This window comes from Hippocampus bargibanti, linkage group LG12, assembly GCF_051943395.1.
Source record: "Hippocampus bargibanti isolate YZ-2025 linkage group LG12, ASM5194339v1, whole genome shotgun sequence".
NCBI classification, from domain to species: Eukaryota; Metazoa; Chordata; class Actinopteri; order Syngnathiformes; family Syngnathidae; genus Hippocampus; species Hippocampus bargibanti.
Window position 1 is genome coordinate 11221508 of NC_142745.1, and position 16970 is coordinate 11238477.

At 42.2% G+C, this 16970-nt stretch overlaps 2 protein-coding genes across 4 annotated transcripts; both read right to left on the bottom strand.

The window, feature by feature from the left end:
* Window positions 1-2524: 2524 nt before the first annotated feature.
* hyal1 (hyaluronidase 1) lies at window positions 2525-6714 on the bottom strand. 3 transcript variants are annotated; one of them, XM_089009820.1, is made up of 5 exons: window positions 6599-6714; window positions 4492-5381; window positions 4300-4389; window positions 3741-4078; window positions 2525-2662 (listed from the first exon to the last, which is right to left on the bottom strand). In XM_089009820.1, exons 2-4 carry the CDS (start codon window positions 5377-5379, stop codon window positions 3752-3754), a joined length of 1305 nt encoding a protein of 434 aa, XP_088865946.1. In that variant the 5' UTR covers window positions 5380-5381; window positions 6599-6714; the 3' UTR covers window positions 2525-2662; window positions 3741-3751. The 3 variants fall into 3 exon arrangements, with proteins under 3 accessions (XP_088865946.1, XP_088865945.1, XP_088865947.1); XM_089009819.1 differs by having other exon boundaries at window positions 2578-2718; XM_089009821.1 differs by lacking the exon at window positions 2525-2662 and having other exon boundaries at window positions 3805-4078; window positions 4326-4389.
* An 886-nt stretch (window positions 6715-7600) lies between these two features.
* On the bottom strand, window positions 7601-16663 carry LOC148890468 (hyaluronidase-2-like). Its single transcript, XM_089010392.1, has 4 exons — window positions 16516-16663; window positions 14098-15070; window positions 10002-10091; window positions 7601-8690 (listed from the first exon to the last, which is right to left on the bottom strand). The coding sequence occupies exons 2-4, from the start codon at window positions 15025-15027 to the stop codon at window positions 8286-8288; spliced, it is 1425 nt and encodes a 474-aa protein (XP_088866518.1). The 5' UTR covers window positions 15028-15070; window positions 16516-16663; the 3' UTR covers window positions 7601-8285.
* Between the last annotated feature and the right edge of the window lie 307 nt (window positions 16664-16970).

Genomic DNA, 16970 nt, shown 5'->3' on the forward strand with positions numbered 1-16970 from the left:
TTGGCTGACCAAGGGAAGAAGACAACTTTCCAGAATCTCTGAAGGCCTTACAGGCAGTAAGTGAAGGATGAGGGGCACTGACCTTTTATACACCGTTTGCCCATATGCCATCAAACCTCAGGAGAGCTGAGGAAAGATGTCACGGTGCAAATGGGGGCGAGGGATGGGATGGAGGCTGGAAGCCAGGCCATTTAAGCTCAACAACGGAGTATTTAGTGACGACAGGAGACAGAGGACAACCCGCGGCACAATAGTCAAGACTTATTAAATAGAGAAATCCTCACAAATAGACTGTGATCCATTAACCCCCGATAGCAGAATACAAGCCAGGACACGGTGGAGGTAACTGTTCCATTCATCAGTTCCGTAATCAGCACATACTGTCGGTAGCGATGTCGGTCTGATCAAAAACAAAGCTGGAACATTGCCTTCTGATTTCAACGAGGCCCTGTGGAAGGGATCGGGGAAATGGGAGTTCATGTGTTTCAAAGTCTTGAGGGACCCATGCCCAGCAGAAAGTTATTTTGGTCTGAGTGCTGGCATGCGATCATTGCCCAGTCAGTTTTTAGGTCATCAGTGGGTCAGTGTGTGCGTGGGTCGTTCAGTCGGTGGGTAGATTGGCGCGTTGGGGAGTCTGTGAGTTTGGGCTGGGAGGGTGGCGGTCTGTTATTTGGTCGGTGGGTCAGTTGCAGGGTCAACAGATATGGCGTTCAGCCTGTGGGTGGGTTGGTCGGTTAATGAGTCGCAGAGTCTGTGATTTTTGATCAGAAGTCAGTCTGTGGGTGACTGGGTGAGTGGGTCGGTTGGTGGCTGGTCGGTTAGAGCTTGATCAGTCAGTCGGTCAGTCAGGGGGTTGTGGAGAGGTAGGTCAGTGGTTGTTCAGTCTGTAGGAAGGTGGTTCAGTGTCTTGATCAATGATTCGTTCATTTGATGGGTCAGTCGGAGAGAGTCGGTCAGGCGGTGGCTTGACTGACAGGGGTTGGTCAGTCATTTCTTCAATTGTGTGTTGTAAAGTCAGTGAGTGGATTGAATCTGTCAGAAAGTGTGTCGTCAGTAAATCAGTCAATGGTTCCGTGAATGAGTCGGACAGTGATTTGTACAATAGGATGGTCAGTCGGTGGAACATTGGGGGAGTCGTCATCTGTGGTTAGTCTGTTAGGAGTCAGTCAGTCTGTCTGGCTGGTTTTTGGGTCAGTGGATGAGTCGGTCAGGCTGAGGATTGATGTGTTGGTGGGTTGGTTGATTAGTCGGTTGGTTAGTTACTGGGTTGATAGGCCAGTTGTTTGGTCGGTTAGTCCAATTGCTTGGTCAATTGGACATTCAGTGGGTCAGATGGATTGGCAAGGGCTCATATTTTGGCTAATTCAAATAAGTGCAAGTGTAGGCAGTTTAGGGCCTAAACTAACTGTACAAATCACTCAAAAGCAGCCCCCTTGCAAGAAAGTTACACGCTAAAGCCATGTTGCTCATTCTGCTTGTTCGCCATCACATCACTCAACATGAGTAAAATGGCTTTGAAGCTTGACCAAGGAAATTACTTTAGGTATTGCATTTGTTTTTAAATAATACACAGTATGTCATTATTTAGACTCCAGTATGTGCTAATAATTCCAGTAGCTCACAACATATTGTGAGCTAACAATTCAGAAAGAAAGGTTTTTAATAAGCAATGTCATATTTGTAGGAGAAATTGTGTTGATAGTGTGTGCACTGCGCGGTAATGAATAATCCCCAGTGTCCATGCTTCCCTGTCACACGTCTAATGGTTGACAATCGGACGACACAAACGCGCACACACAGTCAATGTTTAACTGCCATGGCAACCAGCATGTCATCAACACTTTCTATTTTAAATTACAGATCATAAAACTTGGCGTGAGATAACATTTTAATTTCCCCTGACACAATAATAAAAAGGTGTCTGTCTTTGAATTATTTTTACTGGCAATGCTAAGATTTCCAGCAACCACTAATAAGTAATTATAATAATACATCAAAGCTGAATCACTAGAGCAAACAGTAAAAGATAAGATTGTTTGGACATTTTGGGAAAAAAATGAAAGTGTGCACCGGTTTAGGTATTAAACTCCGACCAAAACGTAACAAATAAACACCCGGTTGCTTCCCAGAATGAAGTAAAATGACAGACAACTGTGCCAATGAGATCAAATGTGCATCACTTGGTAAATTTTGTTTACATTGGAAATAAATGAAACAGTTGATAGATAATATTCATATACAATGAAGATATAATATTTTCAGGGCAGCTGCATCTTGTATGAAGGCCTGCTTGCGCTGAAATTAATTAAATAGGAATATAATAAATAAAATGTATATGTAGTTAAAAGCTGGATTGATGAAAAATCAGCTTCAATTGTCCGTTAAAATAAATAAATAAATGCAAAAAAAAGCCTAAATGTTCAAGTTGCTGAAAAATCATGAGGTCCAACGGTAGTGGGAAAACCATCTTTCGGACACCATGGGGTCCCCCCCAAAAAAAAATACAAATAAAATGCTGACCTGACTCGGATGCATTTCCGTGTGCTTTATGACATCACCACCTGCTGGTCAACAACAATTCTACACAGTCTTCAGCAGTCGTACTCGTAGAAAACCCACACGGGAACGGAAGGGGCGAGCATGTAAACTCCCCACAGGAACGCTGGAGACCAAACACATGCACTGTAAGGTCGACACGTCAACCACTGAAAGGCTGAGCTGCTCAGCAGTTAAACAAACAAACAAACATTAGGAACGTGTCCATGATAGCCATTAAGTGCAGCGTCCTCAAGTAAAAATATTGATATTATCGTTCAACCATTTACATACATTATCTCCACATTTAAATTTAAAATTTTAAATGTTTGTTTTTCATTTTCAGCATTAGAGTGCAATAAACCATGACACATCACTTCAAGAATCTAAGAATGTGACAGAAAATAGCTCCCAAAATTGACAAATCATGTAAGCTGGTTGAAATGTATGTGGAACTGCTGCAGCTTGGAATTGAAGCGGATTTACGTGGGACAGGTTCATCAATGGAGGCTACAGTTTTGTGTTTGCTTTCAACATTTAGCTTGAGGCAGACACGCACATTCCACCATCACGTCCCAGATTCACAGGTGAAAAGGACATCTCGAACTGCTTCATGCAACAAAGAGAATGCAGAAAGTGCTGAATGACTGGTTGTGTCTTTTCTGTTGTGTCACATTATTTATTTATTTATTTATTTATTTATTTATTTATTTGGGGGGGGGGGGGCTTCAAGATGGCACTGAGAGAGTGGCTGCCTTTACAGCAGCTCCTGTATTTTGTTTTTTGATTAGATTGGATTTACCTTTATTAGTATTACAGTGGAGACATTTACATTTGACAGCAGCAATGTTATGAAAGGAAGATAAAAGGAAAGAAAGAAGTAGAAAAAAACTACTTATTTTCTTTTCTTCTTCTTCCTTTCACTTCACAGCAGCAAAGTAATGAAAGGAAGATGAAAGGAAAGAAAGAAATAGAGAAAAACCCGACTTGTTTTCTTTTCTACTTCTTCCTTTCCTTTCCTCTTACTTTCATAACTTTGCTGCTGTGAAATGTAAATTTCTACACTGCGAGACTAATAAAGGCTAATCTAATCCAATCCAAAAAAACACACAGCACGTATACATACACATTAAGGAAGCATAGTAAGAGAACGCACACGTAATGAATGCTGGCAAACTGGTCCCATAAATATCAGCATCACTTACTGGATAGGCGTTTATCCAGGTCGGGGCGTGGCGCATTTATCGCCAACCCATCCTGGGTAGCACTTGCACTCAAAGTGGGACATCATGAACATTTCCTCCTGCCTGCTGAGTTGCCCTTGGACCGTGTAATGACGTCCGCCCTGCATCCTTTGCTCGGACGTCACCTTCCAGTGGGAAGGGTGAAGATGGAGGTAAACCTGCGACTCAGCATCCCGCCTGGCGCACCTGCCCTTGGATGAGCACAGGGTCTGACTGCAGAGGACGGCCGCCGACGTCACGTTGACCAAATAAGGGCCGAGGGTCTCGTCTATGTACCACTTGACGCCGTCGCAAGAGGCCTGAGGAGAAGGAATCATGGATTTGTCATTGTGGTGGTTTTAGTTTGATAACCAAGTGCGGGAATAATAGGATTCGACCCAATCTGCCTTGAATTAGGTGCTGATATTTCACCCTGTGACTCCCAAACGGGCACCAAAGACACTTCCTTCCATAACTTTGCCGCTGTGAAATGTAAATTTCTCCACTGCGAGACTAATAAACGCTAATCCAATGGTAAAACCTTAGATTTGGAGAAAACATGGTCACCCCAGAGCACAACCCCTGCAGATCCCAAGGCAGCGCTCTCTCCAACAGTGTAGACCAGATGCTCCTGCATGAGGCAAACAATCGGGTAATATGTGTTCAAAAAACATTTCTGTTCATTAAAACCTCCTGATATTAAAAATCAGGACAATATTCGTATTGAACTCACCTGGGAGAGAAACTGGAACGAATAGGTGTAGACAATAGTGGCGTAGGGAAAAATGGGCCGAGGTTGTGCCGCCACTCTGAAGGCCTCCAGGATGCGGTGACGAGTATAGAGCGACACGACCTTGTCCAAGTTTCGCAACTCCAGGCTGAGGTAGATGTCAGGATAAAGCGCAGATGAGACGTTCCACAGCCACGTTAACTCGTCATTCCTCTTAGACTCCACAGTGGGACATTGGCCTGTGTAGTTGCTGCTTTTGTAATAGTTGTAACAGTTGGGGAATCCATAAAAGCCCCACAGTCCACCAGGGCGTTCTTTCTGACCCAATTTCAGCGTCTCCTCCATGAAGTTTCTGCCTGCCGCTTCAAACTCCACATGAGCTAAAGTGTCCACCTGCTCAGGCTTCCAGTCTGGATGCCTGGAGCGGACCAGTGCTCGTGATCCTTCCCAGTAAACTTGCTTGGTGTCCCAGTTCCTCTCCCACACCGGCCTCCAGTTTTCCCAGTCGACCACAGCCAAGCCCTGGAAATCCCCATCAGGGATGTACTTGTGGATATCATTTCTCGCTGCCTTCAGATGCTCATCGAGGCTAGCGTTCTGCGGGACGCCGCCGTTTACGGCCTTGCCTTGGCTATAATACGGGTATGCACCCAGCTTCTCAGTGTAGAAGATGGTTATAGCGTCACCCATGAAAGTCTGGTTTTGGTTCTGGTCGATGCTGAACGTGCCAAGGTCGAGATCCACGTCGTATTGGGATAGGCAGGCGGCCGAAGGAGCGTTCCACACAGCCGTGAATGGGAAATGGGAGATGGGCGATGGCGCCATGGTGATGCCTGGAAGGTTACTAAATAAGCTGCACAAGAGCAGCAGGATAGGATGAAAGCAAGGCATGCCTATGAGGGAAAAAATAAAATAAAATAAACAACATAGGTAATCCTGTAATAATTTGTAATATCACCCCATCAGTGAAAATCCTTGTATTGTAGTCTCGACATTTGGTCACAATTCAAAGGCGCTTTTAAATTAAATGTATTATTATTATTATTATTATTATTATTATTATTATTATTATTATTATTATTGTTGTTGTTGTTGTTGTTATTATTATGAATTGAAAGTAATGTCATTACGCATTATTTGGTATGCAAGCAAGTTCTCAAATTTAACTCCTACTATTAACAATTTGGGATTTTTTTTTTCACTAGTTTGATTTTTTTTTTCACTAGTTTGTCAAAATGTTTTTTTCACTAGTTTTTCAAAGTACGTCAAAATGGCCATCTCCGTTGTATACTCTTTTTCATATAAGTTGTTTTCATATAAGTAAATACTGCATTTATTGCTTCACGGCTCTGAATGCTACATTGAAAAGAAAATCACGCTGATTATGTTGTGGGTCATTTTACTCCTGTGTAAAAATCCACACAAAACAGTCAAATAATGGGTGACATCAACAACAACTGTTTCTGAGATGTTATAAACATATGTAACGGAGTTGGTCAGATGAGTGACAATAACACAGCATTCTTGTACATCCTTGCCCGATAACCTTGTCTATTTTGCCTGTTGGTCTTTCTATTGTCTTCCGTGTGTATGTTGCCTCACTTCTGCCATAATTTAATAATCTAGTCCACAACTCCGTTACACATACTTGAAAAGAGAGACAACATATTTTCGATCCCATTGGGATATTTTACAACTGTTTTGAAGAAATGAAAAGGACAGGATATCCAGTGCTTTCGTTAACACAAAAATGGAAACGGGTCAAATTGAACTATTAACATAATATGGGGGTTAAAGAACAGAACTGCGTCGTAAAACAAGAAAATCATAGTTCAACCACAGCTACTCTGTCAAAGTTCATGACATCAAATGACCATTTCTTGTGGTCGAAAGCGTTGGCGGAGTACTTTTTCTTCTTAAAGAGTGGCGTTGCTAAATAAGGCAATTTTTCGTCTTCTACTTCTTAATTAATCAAGTCGCAGTGTTTTACTTTGAAAGTTCTCGTTGTGACGAACCTTTGGAGTAAATACACACTTGTCAAAAAGTAACTCAAGAGAGGAACTTAAAACGAAGTACAGGTGTTGTGTATTTTCTTCAATTTCGCACTTACCTACATTCGATAAAAAAGTATTTGAGTGGATAAATTAATAAATATCATCAACTCATGCTGGAAAAACAAACAAAAAATATCACAAGACTCGTGACTGGAATAATACTGTTTCCGGAACAGGAAAAGGGGAAGAGGAACAAAAACAGATGTGGGTTGATGGGATTTGTCACAACCAATCAGAATGGTCCTTGCTTTGTCTTAAACCCCGCCCTTCGACACGCCAATCAGAGGGGTGGCAAAATGCAGTTGAGTAGTTGAGCCTTTATTTATGTGACGGACAGCCCAAAAACGAGTCGGATCATTCAATATTTATTAGTGATTATACTATTTGCGTACACAAAACCAAAAATATATATTCTTACATTCATTCAGTGATTATCCCAACCGCCTTATTCTCACGAGACTACGCACATTCCTATCCCAGTTGATGAGCTGGTGCCAAAAGTGGAGCATATTCAATATAAAATAATGCACGGTACATTCATTTGTCATCTGAGCAAATGAACAAACAGAATTCTAATCAATAAAAGAAAAATATGTTATTAAATACAACACTTGAACTCTCTCTACCCAAAAATGGAAATGGAAAACATTTTGGTTCGTAAGGGGAACAAGGGAAGTTGGAGCAAACTATAGCTCCCTCTACTGGTCATGGGTCGTCTTATCTCCTGTATAAGATAAGAATTATTACTCATTCATTTCATTTATTCCTCACTCGGGTCGCGGGGTAGGGGGTGCTGGAGCCTATCCCAGCGGTCTTCGGGCAGTAGGTGGAGGACACCCTGAACCGGTTACCAGTCAATCGCAGGGCAGACAGAAACAACCATTCGCACATTCATATCCATTATTTTTTAAACCTTATTATTATGATTGTGGTTGAATAAATGATCATACAGTGGTCATGAAAATTGTCATTAAATTAAAAAAACACAGTGACCCTTGTGAACCCATCATTGATGAACGGATTTAAAAACCGAAATATGATGAATACAAAAAACTCAGTTATCTCAATGAATCTATTTATTGCTCAGAAATGCATTTGCTCTTGACAAAAGTTGTGCTTGATTTGAATCATCTTTGTTTTAAACAATGTGCTTTTACAATGTCACTCTGAAGTAGTAAATTAGTAGTCGTCATGGCGTTTCAGGCACAGAATGTGAAAACAGCTAAAATACATTCAAATAAATACTGCAATGGCCTCCATCGAAATCAACTCAGCCACTGACCGCTTATCTTTCCCTCAGCAAACATCAATTCATCTCATCCGCTGTGGGGAACGTGGAATTTGACACCTTTGGGAGACACAGCAAGGGCCAGGAAACCTCGAGCTCTCGCTCGCCGTAAAAAAATATTACACTTCCCTCACCCTTCCTTCTCTCCATCTTGTGTAACAGTGTTCTCAAGATAAAAATTCACTTTTCCATCCATTTTTTACAGCATTTGAATGGCATCAGACAGGTGTGGGTGGGTGTGTATATATATATATATATATATATATATATATATATTCACAAAAATATACAAAATTCTCAATTTAATACCATAATTGCATTGTTTTCAATGTTGAATATTTCCCATGTTCCTCGTCTTAACTTTCCATGAAAATTTACAGTAACATTTCCTAAGGTCGCCCACATAGCATCATGGTAAGTGATCCTGGGACCCAAAAACTTGAAGAACCCCTGGTCTACAGTATGTGTCGCACCCAAACATAAAAAAGCAGAAAGATAGCACACTGTAGAGCCGACCCCGAGGTTAGACTCGCCGCTCCTTTCTGATACAGAGGGTCCATCTTCTCGCATCGCTCCCCCTCAAAACCACGATAGCATTGGCACCGGAACATGGAGCCGAAGCCCACCAGCTCCTCGCGGCCCGGCTCGCCGACCACCTCCAGTTTGCCGCCCGGTCCGACCCGCAGGCTGTGCGTGGCGGGGTTTAGGTGCAAGTAGACGTCGGCGTCGGGGTCTCGGCGTAAGCAGCGGCCGTGGGAAGAGCACAGAGTCTGGCTGCATACCTCGGCTGCCGTGGAGACGTTGAGGAGGTATTTGCCTAGTGGACCCCGGAGATACGCATCCAGCTCCGAGCAGGTGGTCTGAAAAAGAGCAAAGACAAAGGGGACAAAAGTTACAGCTTGTGGACAGGGTACTTGATTTATGCACTGGGAAATAAATGTTGGCATTGGACAAAAATAAAATAGTCACACTCCGAGTTATCTGGATTTTTTATATGACATGCAGTGTCTGAAACTCATGACAAAAAGTTAGTGGACACCTGGGCAGACAACTCTGAAAAGTTGCCTACCCAGCCATAAAGTTGCCTGTCCCATTTTTCACAACTTGAAAACCAATAAGACGACTATCGCAAAAAAAAAAAACAACAACAATTGTTGCAAAGTATAAAGGATTTTTTAAATTAAGGAAGTACCTACCACAAATGCTCCCTTGCTTAATTTGTGGTAAATATTCCTTGCTGAAGAGTTTGCTCCAGTTGTCGTTTGTTGTCATGGTGCACAATGCAATGTTTACGTTGCATTGTCTGCTCAAAGCCATGTGGCCTCCTCTTTCTAAGCGGCTTTCAAAACTCTCAAGGACACTTTTCAGTCACGGTATAGTCCGAAGCACGAAACAGGCTTCTGATTGGCTGCCATGCAGAGTATGCAAATTACCAAACAAACAAACGTTCGTTTGGCAATTTGCATACTAGGCACAGCAGCCAATCAGAAGCCTGTTTCGTGCTTCGGACTATACCGTGACTGAAAAGTGTACTTGAAAGTTTTGAAAGCTTAGAAAGAGGAGTCCACGTGGCTTGTAGCGGTTCGCTTGTAGTTTTTGTTTTATTGAACAAAACAAACGTTTGATTTGTTTTTTCTTGAAGACGTTGTCGGCCACCCGCGCCGAGACGTTTTGAAAGTTGTACGCCCGACATAAAAGTTGTACGCCCCGGGCCTCCGGGCAGACGTTATTTCAAACACTGGACATGTTTCAGTTTCAGACATTTTTTAATGCTGTTTTTTTCAGTGTCAACTTCCACTTGAGCTTTTTTTCATTTTTCATGTTACATTTTCAAGACAAAAAAACATGGCAAATTTCAGTTTTTAATTTCTCCTGCTTTCCAACATTAAGACACATCAAAGCCGAATCACCCAAGCGGCATTTATTTTATTTATATCTTTCTACATTTGAAGTATCCTGCCAAGATTAAAGTTTGTTTTTCTCCCAAACAACTAAAGCTCCGGCCATCAAAGAAACGTTCGGCATTACCATGTGACCCTTTTTCTTTGAAGTGGTGACCCCAAAGGAAAAAAAAATCAGCCAATTTGACAAGAGCAGCTGCTTGAAAGCGATGACATCACATTGCATTTACACAGCACACGTGCGTCATCGCGAGTTTGTCTGAGGCTTACTTTGTTGCTGGCGTAGGCTGCGTCTCCCCACAGGATGATGCCAGCTGCTCCCAAAGCCACGCTCTCACCGATGGTGGACACCAAATCCATCTGGGACACAAGAACCATGATGGATCAAGCTCATACGAGCAGCCAATCATTCTTCCAAAAGAAGCTTCAAAACATTTGCTGTCGATCCCACTTCACTCATTCACTACCATTCATGAATTTATTTGGGAATTTAAAATATGACGTAGAGCGCAATTCCCGAATTTGTTCGTTTTTTTTTTCATGCTTGGGTGCCGATAAAGTGCTGGCCATGGCCTCTAGCAGTGTTTTTCCCTTCCACAAGGGGGCAACATTTAATTGAAATGTTGAATATGTATTTACCAATTTTAATGTGAATTGATGAAATGATCTAATGAGAGCAGCTGGTATAACTTGGGACTGACTAATATAAATTTTGTTTTTGTTTTTTTCATGCTTGGGTGCCAATAACGCGCTGGCCATGGCCTCTGCAATGTTTTTTTTCCATTCCACAAGGGGTCAGCATTTCCCTTTTTTCCATGTTAGCGCTTTGTTCCAGCATCAGCTGCTGTTAAAGCGCTATATTAGCTTGTAGTAGACGTGCACATTCCACCATGACGTCCCTGATGCACTGCTGAAAAGGACGCTTTGATCATCTCCTCTTTCATCTAGAACTGCTTCATGTCACAAAGAGGGTGTATTATTATTATTATTATTATTATTAGTAGTAGTAGTAGGAGTAGTAGTAGTAGTAGTAGTAGTAGTAGTAGTAGTAGTAGTAGTAGTAGTAGTAGTATTAGCATTAGTATTAGTATTATTGTACAGGTAACATCCGACTTACGACCAGTTCGACTTACGACCACAACCTCCAGACCTTATTTTTTAGATTTTAATTCTACGCTTGGCCCCGCAACGCGCTAGCAGGCCGGCAACGTGTACAACAACCAGCCAGCATCTCACTCTCGCACAGCAATCGACCATGTGATGGCACCAGAGGGGGCAGTTTGTGAGTCATTTAGCCTCTGAGTCTCTATTCAACATTTTTTACATGGATTTCGACTTACGACCATCTTGACTTACGACCGTTTGGTCGCAACAGAACTCGGTCGTAAGTGGGATGTACAGTATATGTATTGCATTGTATTTTGGGAAGCCGTCCAATTTCAAGCTCATATAACTCCAGACCCATATAATTTAGGAATTAACTCATTCTTTCTAATGAAAGAAGAAAGTCTAAGGCAGGGGTCGGCAGCCTTTACGACTCAAATAGCCATTTGGACCCATTTCCCACAGAAAAGAAAACACTGGGAGCTACAAAATCCTTTTGACATTTAAAATGAAGACAACACTGCATCTTTTCATCATCGTTTTTTACCTTTATATATGCATAAACAAACTATAGTGTGTTGCATTTATGAATCAATGAACTGTTACAGAGAAGCGAAATTACATTTCTGCACGCAACAAAAACATTTTAAACTCCGAAAAAAAGACGTTGGGTTGAAGATTACTTTTCCCTGATTTTCTGCACAATTTCACTCTTGTTTTTAAAGTCTGTGAATAGATGTTCTGACATCTTAATGAATGATTCTTTTATATATTCTCCGTCTGTGAACGGCTTCCCGTGCCTGACTATTTCCTGAGCGGCCACAAAACTAGCACGTGTAGCTGAATTTGTAGATTTCATCCATTTCATAAAATGATTTTTGCTCTGATCAGCCTTCCGCATCAGTTCCGAAACGGCTCTTTTTCTCTCATCTCCATCAGGATATTTTTGAGCAAATGCTGTGTGTTTGTTCTGGAAATGTCTTACGACATTTGACTTTTTGTTGTTTGCAAACTTCTCATTACATATGAAGCATACCGGTAAACCCGTCTCGTCAGCAGTGAAGGCGAACGAATCTGCCCACGTATCATTAAACCTTCTGTTTTCTTCAGACACTTTTCTTTTCTTAGATTTATCCATAGTTGGCCTACCTGGGGGTCGAAAAATTCAAGAAATGTTGCGCAATTTGGCGGTTGTGACCAGATATATGTCCACTGTCGATGGTTGTGACGTATATTATGAGCGACAAAAAAATTGAATACGTTTTATTTTATATTATTTATAATCACCATAATCTTCAAATTTAGAATTACATTTTAAAAACGAACGAACTAAAATAATATACATTAAATTAAATACTCATTATTTATTTTCTAAAGCCGCAGGGAGCCGCAGCTGGGGGGGTGAAAGAGCCACATGCGGCTCCGGAGCCGCGGGTTGCCGACCCCTGGTCTAAGGTTTCTAATGCTGTATTGAATGTTTATGTAGTCCTAAAACTCAATATTCTCTGGGTGCTGCAATGTAAGTGAAAATGACAAAAACCATGGCACTGGAGTGGACACATTTTTGCATATGTCTGCCAGTGAATGAGTTAAGCAGAATATGCTACCAGGAGGAGTTACCGGAAGGTCTCGGTGAATGTCATGAAACATGACATCACGCTGTGGTCTTCAAACAACAAACAAGGCCTCATTTAATTAGGATAAGCATCCTTTTTTTACCCTCCTTCGCTACTACATGTGACCTTCTGTTTTTTGTTCTCCTATCCTAAGGAAGCCATCAACAGGGTGTTAGCGAGCTTTTCAAACGGACCAACACCCATCCGCGCACAAATGTGTTGGATCAGCACAGGAAAGGACTGCGCTGGCTGATAAAGTCGTGTGAAGCTCCTCCAGATCAGATGAGCTGAGATTTCAATTGGTGGCAGAAAAACTGAGTCAGAGAAAGCCAAGTTTTGTTTGCCCAAAAGGTCAAAAGGAGCAAATACACACCATTTTGGAATTGATGGGAAAACCTACAGGAAGGAGTGGTATCGTAAAGAGAATCCTGAACTTCAAAACTTTGAGGTTCAAATTTCAGCTCCAGCTTTCATGTGTGGAATTTGCACTTTAGGTGTAAATTGGAGTCTGTATTAGGCCAGGTAGATTTTGAAAAATGACCCATTGTTTTGTTTTTTATAACTTCTCATTCACTGCCAGACGACGTGCAAACATGTGTCCACTCCAGTGTCAGGGTTTTTGTCATTTTGACTCAAATTGGAGGATCCACAGAATATAGAGTTTTACGACTACATAAACATTCAATTGCAACGTAAGAAACCTTACTCTTTTCTTTCATCACAAAAAAAAGTTAATTCCTAAGTTATATGAGTCTGGAGTTATCTGAGCTTGAAATGGGTGCAGCGGTACAAAAGGCAATTGCTGCCCCCTCGTGGGAGGGAAAAACATTGCCAGAGGGCTGACCAACGCTTTATCGGCCCCTCCGCAAGAAAAACCAAAACCCGAACAGATTCGGGAATTCAATTTTCGGGAATGGCAGTGAATGAGCGAAGATTATGATTGTGGTTTAGTATGGATTCTTTTTTCAAGGTTCTCTTTTTCTCGATTCAATTTTATAAATGATGCTAAATAAAGGCAAAAAAATCATGATTTAATATGAAAAAACATTGACTGTCTTTGAATATAATTAATGTTTCAGTCATAGTGTGAATGTGACTCGGAATTGGAGCGGATTTACGTGCGACAGGAAATGTGAAACAATCTCTTTTCGTCAACGAATGCTACAGCTTCATTTTGCTTTCAACATTTAGCTTGTAGCAAACATGCACATTTTACCATGAGGTCCCTGATCCACTGGTGAAAATGACGCTTTGATCCTCTTGTCTTTCATCGAGAACTGCTTCATACGACAAAGAAGGTGCTTAAGATTGAATGACTGTGTCTTTGCGTTGTCATATTATTTGTTATTTAGTTATTTTTGGGTTATTTTGACGTCAAGATGGCACCGCCAGAGTAGCTGCCTCTACAGCATTTCCTATATTTTGTTTTTCTACTTCTTCCTTTCCTTTCATGACTTTGCTGCTGTGAAATGTACATTTCTCCACTGCGAGACTAATAAAGGCCAATCCAATCAATCCAATAGTCTCGTCATCTGTATATCCTGCTTCACGTGTCCAAAATGTATTGGAATAGGCTACAGCTCACCCGTAACTCTTAAAGGTGCTTGCTATAAAAAAATGAAGCGATATTATAAAGAAGTTCTCACCTCTGTCAACTGCTCCAGAGAGTTCATATAAGTGGGTCGAGTGTACACAAAGACGGGACGCGCTAGCCCATCTCCAGATGATGCCAATCGCATGCCCTCCTTCACTCGATTCCTCACGAATTGGCGTCCGGAATCAGACGAGCGCAGAACTTTGCCCATATAGATGGACGGGAAGAGAGCAGTACTCTCGGTCCACAGCCAATTGAGCAGCTCGTTACGGGCCACCTCCACGTCGGGGCAGCGACCGGTGTAGCTCTCCAGGGTCCACCTGTAATCGTGGTTGTAGCAGTCCGGGAACAGGTAGAAACCCCAGAGCTGGTTGGGTCTCAGGTGCTTGGCAAGCTTCAACGTCTCCAGCATGAACTTCTTAGCAGACATCTCAAACTCTTGAAGGGCAACTTTGTAGACCCTCTCGAGCGGCCAAGTGGGGTTCTTCTGGCGCACCAGCTCTCGAGAATGTTGGCGGTAAATGTCTTTGGCCTCCCAGTTGCGTATCCAAAGGGGGCGCCATTCTTCCCAGTCAATAACTGCCAGGCCTTTGGCATTGGGCTCACGTATGTACTTCTTCACCCCTTCTGGCATCTTTTCCAAGTGCTGTGACAGACTGGCAATCTGCGGCAGACCGCCATTGACAGGCGTTCCGTCCGGCTCAAAGTGGGGGTACAGTCCCAGGCGGTCACTATAAAAGATGGTGAGGTTCTGCCTCACGAAACCCTCATTAGGGGAGGCCACTATCTGGAACTGGTCCAATTGAAGAGAAACGCGATGCCGTGGGGAGCAGTCCTCCGTCGGGGCGTTCCACGCTAACAGCAGGGGCTTCTGAGCGTACAGAGGCCATACTGTGGCTTTAAGTCCCAAGGCTCTGGTTTCATCCCATAGGAGAACAATCAGCAGCAGCAGAGCTTTGCAGTCGGCCACCGTACAGTGCATGTCTCCAGATGGGAACGGCCCGAATTCACTGTCACTCTCTGCTCTGTAATTAGCACAAGACAGATACAGTCCATGAGGCTTTTTTTTCCGCTCAGGTACAAGTGACCTGATATCTGAGTTTTTAAACTTATTCTCTGCTTTGACTTATGAACACAACCTAGGGATACAAGTGCTGTATGAAGGCAAGTGGTTCTGTCTAATCACTTCGCATCAAGTGGCAGTTTGCAGAGAGTAAACAAGTCTTGAAAAAGTAGCTTCAAGCTGTTTATCGCAACTCTCAAGTGAAGGCTACTGTTAAACTAAGAATAAAACAGAGACAATTACACCTTGTCTAACTGAAAGAACCACATAGCTCCTACTCGTACAGGACATAGAATTAGCATCTGGAGATGGTGTTACCGTTCAAGCAACGGATATTCTGAACACAAAGGGTGGAGCAACACGTGCAAAGCGATGGTAGAACAATATTCAAAGATAAACATTCTTAATCTTTGGGGAAGAACGACTTGTGAGTGTGAATGGCTGTTAGTTCAACTGCGCACCGCGATTGGCTACCAATCAGTTCAGGATGTATGTCACCTACTTCCCAAAGACAGCTAGGATGAGCTAAAGCAGGCCTCGTGAGTATAAGCAATTAAGCGATGTGTATGTGGAACTGCAGCGGCTTGGAATTGAAGCGGATTTACGTGTGACAGGAGATGTGAGACAATCTCTTTTTGTCAATGGATGCTACAGCTTTGTCTTTGCTTTTAACATTTAGCTTGTAGCAGACGTGCGCATTCCACCATGATGTCATTGATCCACTGGTGAAAAGGATGCTTTGATCCTTTCATCTTTTATCTCAAACTGCTTCATACGACAAAGAGGGTGAAGAAAGTACTGAATATTGAACGACTATGTCTTTTATGTTGTTTCACATTAGTTGGTATTTTGACTTCAAGGTGGCGCCATGAGAGTGGCTGGCTGCCTTTACAGCAGCTATGTATTTTGTTTTTCTACTTCTTTCTTTCCTTTCATATTCCTTTCATCACGTTACTGCTGTGAAATGCAAATGTATTCACAGACTAATCTAATACAACCCAATTCAAAAATAAATATATTTAAAAAAACGTTGTTGTTTTTTTTTGGGGGGGGGCTTCAATTGAGTTTTAATTCATTTAAATGTGGAAACACGAGTAGCCAGGACAATGCTGCGTTTCCACTTGTTTAAAAATAGAAATATTTATTACATATTTTATCACGGAAACATGACACTTGCATCACTATAGTGCTGGTTTCTCATAGATTTCAGCTTTTGTTAAGGCATGATCTGCAAATTTTCCCAATGTGGGACAATTAAAGGCTTTCTGGTTCTGATTTAAGACTGATCTTGAATTGAATCTTAGTACATTCAGAAGACTTTCGCTTGTTGATCACAAAATACATGTTGTTATATTCCACACATCAATGCAAAATTAAGTCTTTACCGGTTCGCTGGGCTTCACTCACCTTTCCCGACACTGTGGACGAGCATTCCCCCCAAAATCCCCAACAAGTCACGGCGCTTATTTGGGGATTGTTGATCGGCTCAAAGCATGAAAAAAGAACAAATGAACATCGCTGCTCCTTCTTTTGTGTGTAAAGAATCTGGGGAAGTGTCGTCCAGGTCGAGAGGCTGATCGGTTGGCCTCCCAGCGGGTTGAAGACACGAGCTGCTGCCCCCCTGCGAGGATACCAGAACCACCACCACTGGACGGTACCATTCAGCTACAAGAAACGGGGTGAGCCGTAGCTTATCAAAATCATTGAATCCTATAAAAACACGTCTTATGTCTAACATCAACACAATTCGTATTCTTGAGTTGCTACAATTATTCAGCTTCAGAATTAGACGCCATTGATGTAAAAATAATTATCCGAACGCCCCCGTGGAATAACGGCAGAATGGGCTGCTCCGAAAAGTT